Source organism: Rhinolophus sinicus, linkage group LG06 (assembly GCF_036562045.2).
Source record: "Rhinolophus sinicus isolate RSC01 linkage group LG06, ASM3656204v1, whole genome shotgun sequence".
Lineage (NCBI taxonomy): Eukaryota > Metazoa > Chordata > Mammalia > Chiroptera > Rhinolophidae > Rhinolophus > Rhinolophus sinicus.
In genome coordinates, this window is record NC_133756.1 from 161,013,783 (window position 1) to 161,021,910 (window position 8,128).

Sequence of the window (8,128 nt, forward strand, 5' to 3'; positions counted from 1 at the left end):
GTCAGCCTGCGCCGCCTGCCATTGGCTTCTTGGTGGCGTCGGCTCGTCCCTCCCCTCTCCCAATTGGCTACTGGCGCGCCGTCGCCGAAGCGGATTCGGCCGTAGGAAACTTCCGGGCGGGGAGATAGGCGGAGCAATTCGAGGCGTTCTCGGATCGGGTAGTGGGTTTGCTGGTTGGGCGAGAGCAGCCAATAGATATGTTACGGTGTTAATTACTTCCGCGCCTGCGCAGTGGGACATTTGATGCTCTTGCCACGACTGCAGCAGGACACCCGGCGGAGGCAGGCGGCGGCTGCAGTCCGGAAACGAAGCTTCACTTGCGGCGTGTACTCCAAGAGGGAATTGGACGGTGGGGCTCTGACTAAGCCCCGCCTCTCGGGGCTCCTACCCCTCCCTCTCAATGCTGGCCTTCTTCTCCCGACCCCCACACCACCCCCAGCCCTGGCGCGGTGCCCCAGCTGCCTGGGACTTGTTGGTAGGAACCCGGGCCGGGCAGTGACAGCGTAGCCAAGCGAGCCTCGGGATGCTGACTCCTCCTCCCGCCTCCCACCCCTCCTTTCCGCGCGGGTGCTGTCCGTCGTCCGGTGCTGAAATGGTCTACCTCCACTGCTGTCGTCATCCTGCAGACCCCGGGGCAGTGCTGCTGGAAAGTCCTGGGCTCTCACAAACACCCATTACACATGTCAGAAAACTGAGGTCCAGAATATTTTAAGTCCCAGAGATTGGATGGTATACTTGGGACAGGTCCCTGACCAGGTCTGTCCCATCAACTCCCCCGTGGTCCAGACGATTTGGAGGTAGAGGTGTGCTGATCCGCCTCCTGAAGTTGCAGTTGAAACACCTGAGTCATTGCTGGTCCTGCGGTCATCTCGAAGTCAGACCCCTAAGCCTCACTCGTGATCCCGCGGGCTCCTTTCTCTCCACCCAGTTTCTGACCACTCCCACCCTCTCCAGAGACAGTCTTCAGGGGCCAATCTTCTTATATATACCGTCAGCCACCACTTTCTAGAAAGCAAAATCAGGTCCTCTGTGACGTGCCTCTAGTCAGCTACCCAGTGTTCAATTACAGGTGACCTTCCTGCTCTCCAAACCCAAACCACACAGTCCAATCGCAGTGCCTTTGCCAAGAATTCCCCTCCATCTGGAATGCCCTTCCCCTTCCTATCCACTTGTCCAAGGCCTAACTATCCTTTAGGAGTCAGTTCAACTTGTGCCTCTCAGAGAGACAAAGGAAGCAGAGGCCTAACCTTGCTTGGGGTGGAGGCGGAAGGCCAAATTCTAGGCTCCCTCTGAGTGCACCAGTTTGCCCTGGATGTAAATTCCATGAGGACAGGGCCTGTGTCATTCTCCTCTCCTACCCTTGTCTTCACAGTGTAAGCACAGGACTTGCATGTAGAAGACACCCAATAAACATCTGTGCCAATAAATAAATAATGGGTGAAACCCTGGGTCAGTCCTTTCCTCTCTCTACCATTTCGGTTCCCTCATCTTTAAATGGGTAGTGTTGTTGAACCAAATGGCCTTTGAGTTGCCCTTTGGGAAAAAAGTCACAGAACAAAACCCATCAACATTTCAGCTCTCTATGTCCCACTCACTGATTGTCTAGCTTGGGGGTTAGGCCCAGACCCAAGGGTAGGTGTGAAGGTCTGAGGCCCCTAAAGGCCATGGAGCAGCACTGGGGCCATGGGTACCTGGAAAGGGGTTCTCCCATGCAGGACAGACCCCACTCCCCTGTACCATATAATGACTGCTTCTGCGTTGAATCCAACACCTATCCATCCCCATTGCTCAGGAGGGAAAACTGAGGTTGTGGTTGGAGAGTGCCAGCCCCAGGTCACACAGACCAGGGCCCAGGGTCTCCTGGCCCCCAGCCTGCCTGCTCTAAGTGGAGCCCAGAGTCTCTGTCCAGCTAATGAGGCTCATCACACCTTTCTCGACTGTAACTGCCTCCTTTCCTACCAATGAGGCTTCTGGGGTGGGGTCAGGGTGGGCTTAGGCCTGGGCCTGCTTCTCAGAGATGGGACCCCGTGGGTTTCCCCTCTCCTCACTTTACAGCGGGGTCACTCAGGCCCCAAAGAGCAAGGACTCGCCCAAGGTCGCAAGCGCAAGCCCGGCAGGAGGGGAACCCAGGCAACGGTCCACCCAGCTTGGGCTTCTTGGGGGCGGGGGCAGCGCCCGCAGTGCCAGGCGCTGCCGGCGGAGCCGCCGGTGCCGCGGGGGCGGGGTCAGTGGAGGGCGGGGCGCCGGGCACCGTGGCTGCCAACGCCGCGGCCGCCGCCGCCGCCGGCGCGCTCGGGTGAGCTCGGCGCACTCCTTCCGCGGCCGCCGAGCCGAGCGGACGCCCTTCGGGGCCGCGCCACAGACCTCCGCGCTCCCACCTATCATGCCCGGACCTTGGGCCCGGGCCTCCCAAGCAGCCAGGACACCATGCCCGAGGGAGGCGGTGGCGACGTTGGGGAGGTGCCCGCGCTCATCACGGACGGCGAGCCGCTGCGCGAAGAGGTACCGGCGCTGAGTGATGGGGACCCAGAGCCTGCGCTGGAGAGGGGAAAGGGGGACAAGGGAAGGGCGAATTCCCCGACCCGAGCTGAGGAGGAGTCTTGTAGCCCCTGCGGTCAATGACGTCATTGGGGTAGCCTGCGTCCTGCGAGCAGTCCCGGGGCCTAGGGGCACGCGTGGGGCAGCTGGGAAGCGATGTGGGGGGCAACTCCCGCCCCCGGTGCCCCCTCCTCCAACCTCGCCCTCCTGTGACGTCAGCGCCTGGCCCCTCGCGTCCCCATTCTGCAGCGCTGCCCCTCACCCACCCCACCCCACCCACCCCCGGGCCTGGGTTCAGGCCCCCAGCCCGGCCTGGCGGTTCACGAGGTGCTCGGGCAGCGCCTGCAATGCAGCAGCAGTATCAGGGACTTGGGGGGGAGTGGAGGGAGGAGGGAAAAGAGGAAGGGAAGAGGTCTCAGGTACCCCTACTCCCTCTCCTCGCGGTGAGGCCCCAGAGCCCATTCTGCTGGCTGGGACCCGCAAGGATGGCCCCTCCTCAGCCCTAGCTAGGAAGAGGAGCTGCGGGGGTGTGGGGCCCAGCGTGGGGTGTTGGAGGAGATAGGTGGTGAGTGGGTCTGTGTGTATGTGTTAGGGTGAATGTAGTGTGCTCGTGGGTGTGAGTGCTGCTGTGTGCTCCCCATACGTTAGGTGGGAAACATGGGCCCTAAAGTCAGGTGAGGGTCTGAATGGTCCCTTGGCTTGGGTGAAGCGGTCCTGTGTGAGTGGGTCCTGTCGTGGGTGGGTCTCTCCTGTAGAGTCTGTGGGGTGTGGGTGGCAGTGAATTGCCGTAGGGGTGGGGGTGGAAGATGTGCACTGTAGTCAGGTGAGTGTCTGGTGTGTCTCTGGGTGTCAGTGAGTGTGTAACGTGTACGCGCATGTTGTGTCCTGTGGTGGGTCTGTGTGCGTGTGTGCCCGCCGGTGCACCATGTTACCAGATGGGGATAGAGGGCTGTATCCTGAGCACAGGTGAGGGTCTGATACTGTGGGATAAACACAGAGCACGTGCATCTGTGGTGGGTGGGGGCTGTGGTTGAGTGGGTGTGTGCCTCTGACTGGCCCAGCAGGGCAGGGTGGTGGTACGCACCTGTGGTGGGTGGTTAGCGGGGAGGGCAGGCTATTCTGGGCTGGGATGGGGGTGGTTCCTTTCCTCTTGGGTCTCTCAAGGCCCAGTGAGGCTGGGGTGAGATGTGGCCCATGTATCCTACTTTTGCCATTTCCACCAGACCACCTCTCCCTACTCCTTCCCCTCTTCTCTCTCCATAGGGACCTGGGGGTGAAGTGGAGGCCAGGCTGGCAGCCCTGCCAGGGAGGGTGGGCCAAATCCCCTGGACCAGGCAGTGGCCCCTGCTACCCAGCAGCTGTGTCCCGCCCCCTCCCTCAGCACAGATGGGGAGTGGAGGCCGGCACTCCATCTGCTCCCCCCAGACTCACACCTCCCCCGTTCCCAGCTCTTCCTCTTTCTCACTTCCTTAAAAACCTCTCCCAAGTCTCCTGCTGTCCCTAGTGGAACCAAGGGACAAGAGAGAGTCACAGTAATAATATTTATTCCGATGGCCAGACCCCATGCTGAGATCTTCACATGTATGATCTCCATGAATCCTCTCAATAACCCCAGTTTACAGATGAGGAAATTGAGGTCCAAAGAGGATGAGGGACCTGCCCAAGTCCTACAGTAAGTGGTGGAGCCAGCACTGGGTCCTGAGCAGTTGGCCTCCAAAGCCCATGCTCTTTACCCATAGGACCCCTGCCACCCTGGCCTCCCACACCACCAGGTCTAGAAATTGAGGCCCAGAGAGGTCATGGGTATGACCAAGACCACACAGCAAGTTAGGGGCAGAGCTGGGGCCAGAACTCAGTTTTCTCAATGGCCGCTCAGGGGGTCCTTCCTTCTCTTGTCAGAGATGGGTCTGTTTTGTCCTCGATGCCCTTGACTGAGAGATGACAGCACAGTGGGGACAGGCTCGGGACAGACAGGCCCACGTTTGAATCCTGCAGCTCTAATGTGAGTTAGCTAGAAGGGTGAGGCCTGGAGCTAGTTATTCAACCCCTCAGAGCCTCAGTTTCCTCCTCTGCAGTGGGGAGCGTAGCACGACCTTCCCTGGGCTTAAGCAGAGTGGCAGACACAGCTGACAGCGCGTGCTGACCTCGCCTCCCTCTCTGCCCGCCCTGCAGCAGCGGCCCCTGAAACAGTCCCTGGGAAGCTCCCTGTGCCGCGAGTCGCACTGGAAGTGCCTGCTCCTCACACTGCTCATCCACGCCTGCGGTGCCGTGGTGGCCTGGTGTCGCCTGGCCACCGTACCACGGCTGGTCCTGGGGCCCGAGGCAGCTCTGGCACGTGGGGCTGGGGGCCCGCCGCCCACCTACCCAGCCAGCCCCTGCTCCGATGGCTACCTATATATCCCACTGGCCTTTGTCTCCCTCCTCTACCTCCTCTACCTGGCTGAGTGCTGGCACTGTCACGTGCGATCCTGCCAGGCCCCGCGCACTGACGCCAACACCGTGCTTGCTCTGATCCACCGGCTGCAGCAGGCACCACCGTGTGTCTGGTGGAAGGCCACCAGCTACCACTATGTGCGACGCACCCGCCAGGTCACCCGCTATCGGAACGGTGATGCCTACACCACCACGCAGGTCTACCACGAGAGGGCTGACAGTCGCACGGCTCGGGGCGAGTTTGACTACTCAGCCCATGGTGTCCGCGATGTCTCCAAGGAGCTCGTGGGCCTGGCTGATCACGCAGCCACGCGGCTGCGCTTCACCAAGTGCTTCAGCTTCGGGAGCGCCGAGGCCGAGGCCTCATACCTCACCCAGAGGGCCCGCTTCTTCAGTGCCAACGAGGGCCTGGACGACTACCTGGAGGCCCGCGAGGGGATGCACCTGAAGGACGTGGACTTCCGCGAGTCGCTCATGGTCTTCGCTGACCCCCGCAGCCCGCCCTGGTATGCCCGGGCCTGGGTCTTCTGGCTGGTGTCAGCGGCCACGCTGTCCTGGCCCCTGCGCGTGGTGGCGGCCTATGGCACAGCCCACGTGCACTACCAGGTGGAGAAGCTGTTTGGCGCCAGCTCGCCCCCACCCGGGGCCGTGCCCAGTGGGCCTCCGCTCTCCCGTGTGGCCACGGTGGACTTCACTGAGCTTGAGTGGCACATCTGCTCCAACCGGCAGCTGGTGCCCAGCTACTCAGAGGCTGTGGTCATGGGCGCCAGCTCGGGCGCCTACCTCCGTGGCTGCCAGCGCTGTCGCCGCTCCGTCAGCAGCAACTCGCTGCCCCCTCCCCGGCCCAGTGGACCCCGCCTGCCTTTCAGTCGCAGCCGCCTCTCACTGGGAGCTGGGGGCCGGGCCACACCGGGGGTCTTCCGAAGCCTGAGTGGGGGGCCCCTGGGGCGCCGTGGAGAGGACACGGAGCCCCTGGAAAGCCCACCATCCTATGAGGAGGCCCTTTATTTCCCGGTGCTCATTGTCCACGGGGATAGCGGCTGCCAGGGCGATGGGCAAGGTGCCCTCTGAGACCCACATGGCCCCCCAGAGTGGCCCCCTCCCCACCATTCCAACAAGGGCTTCAAGGCCTGAGTAAATGTTGGCCAAAACAAGGGGGAACACAGACCAGCACACAAGGGGAGGGTGTAAAGGTGGAGTCCTTAAATAGACTAAAATGCAGTGACTCGGGGTCATTTTGGGGGTGAGTAGACACCACTGAAGTTGAGTCTATGAACCATCCCGGCATGGCTCTCGCCCACCTCCACCATGTTCCACCCCCTGTGATGGCAAATGATCTGGCTTGAGGGCCTCTCAGGCTGGGCAGGGGAGGAAGTTTCCAGAAAGCCTGAGATGGGAAGAGCCCAGGGATATTTGTTGCCTGCCACAGAGGGCCTCCTGTGGGTCTTCCCTGCATGGCTGAGGCCACATTGGGGGCCCTCAAGCAACCCGGAAGCACAAATTGGTGGATTGGGGCCATGCCCAGCTGGGCTGGCCTCCATGAAGCTGAAGAGCTGGCTATGGCAGCACCAGGGCCTTGGCCCCACCACCCACCCAAAGTCCCCATCCTCCTGCCCTGACAGGTCCCCCTGCCTACCTTCTGGTCTCTGCTTGGGTCCAGTCCCTGATCGGACCCTGCAGTGTGGCCCCTCTTGGTTCTTGGAGCACAGCCTTGCCCCACCCCACCCCACCCCTCACTGTTTCCTTGGTGTACCCTCCCCTTCCCTCGCATCCAGCTCCCCCTATAACTAGGGGCTCCTTCTCAAGGCCCCACCTCGATCTCATAGCCCCGGTTCTCCACTCCTGCCCCCCAGAGTCCACATCCGCCTCTGTCAGCCACGCACACACCCTCTGGGCTTCGGCCTCCTTGCTCCCTCAGACTTCTCTGCTCTTCACCTTCCTGGTGACTCACAGGGCCCAGGGCCACAGGGCATCCGAGGGGCCTCAGCCTGACACAGCCTCTTGGACGATGCCCTTGCTCTGTCGTGGAGGCCCCTGTTCCCCCATCAGTAGGGCCTGGCTCAGGGGACACCATCCCTCCCCCAGGAGGAGAGAGTAGTCCCTTCCCTTCCAACTGGGGCTTCCACCCCCTCTCAGGGGCTTGCGGGGGAGGGAGGAGGCAGAGAAGATGCAGATAAAATAAAAGGTATAAAATGGAAGGTCTTCTGATGTGAATTCCTGAGTGGCGGGTCCAAGGCCACTACTACCAGCACAATGGGCCAACCTGGGTTCTGGAAGGGGATGTAGGGTTGGGCTCCAGAGCCCCAGGAGCAGGGTAAGCTGAGAGGGAACCTCCCTGCCCAGGCGGGGCCTCTGAGAATTAGGTTTGAATGGCTCTGAGCAGCTGACTCCAATCAACTGGTATCTGGGTCACTTCTAAGGCACTGTCCAAGTGGTCCCTCTTCCAGCCCAGTGAGGGTTTCCAATCTGTGGATGGGCATGCTGAGAACTAAGGGTGACTGGCCTCCAAAGTGGGGAGAAAGAGCTATGGTCTGTGGCACGAGGCCAGTTCCCCCACTGGCAATTGGTGGTAGCGATCCGAAGGAGTGGGCACTGAGCAGGTTGGAGGATACGAAGTGGGAAACAAACAGCCAGCCCTGAATCAGGGCTTGGGATCCGAAGGCAGAGAACAAGGGCAAAGTAAGGGCCTCACGGATGGAGCTAGAGAGCTCCCTGGACATGGCCTCTTCACATGTACGGCTGTGCAGGGTGTTCACTGTGCAACAGCACCAGGCTGAGGGACAAGTGTGGGTGGGATCCAGTCTGTGGGCCACTCCTTAAGCCCTGGGGTGGATATAGGGCACCCTTTTCTAACTTGTATATAGGCAGCATAAGGGCTAGTGGTAGCCCTAGAAGGGTGCTGAGAACGGGGGGGGGGGGGGGGGGGCGCGGAGGGGATTCTCCTGGGCAGAGACAGAGCAGAAGGTGTTCTAGGCAGTGGGAGCTGCCTGCACAAAGGTGTGGGCGCAAGACATGAAGCCAGGAGGTAGAAGCAAAGAGCCCTGGAATAGTTGGTTGAGGCCTTCAATACCAAGCCCCAGAATTGGTCTTTAAACTGGGGCACACTGGTGGTTGAGCAGGTAAGTGGTAAGGTCAGGGCCGCATGTTAGGATTTTAG

The 8,128-nt window shown here is 61.0% G+C and overlaps 1 protein-coding gene across 1 annotated transcript; it reads left to right on the forward strand.

The window, feature by feature from the left end:
• Window positions 1–2,237: 2,237 nt before the first annotated feature.
• Window positions 2,238–7,169, forward strand: TMEM151A (transmembrane protein 151A). Its single transcript, XM_019737910.2, has 2 exons — window positions 2,238–2,502; window positions 4,711–7,169. Exons 1-2 carry the CDS (start codon window positions 2,428–2,430, stop codon window positions 6,040–6,042), a joined length of 1,407 nt encoding a protein of 468 aa, XP_019593469.1. The 5' UTR covers window positions 2,238–2,427; the 3' UTR covers window positions 6,043–7,169.
• The last annotated feature ends 959 nt before the right edge of the window (window positions 7,170–8,128 follow it).

Excerpts from the sequence above, each read along its gene's own strand:
- TMEM151A (XM_019737910.2), top strand. The coding sequence starts at position 2,428 with ATGCCCGAGGGAGGCGGTGGCGACGTTGGGGAGGTGCCCGCGCTCATC. Across the intron at positions 2,503-4,710 it reads GCGAGCCGCTGCGCGAAGAG|CAGCGGCCCCTGAAACAGTC; the intron begins GTACCGGCGCTG and ends CCCGCCCTGCAG.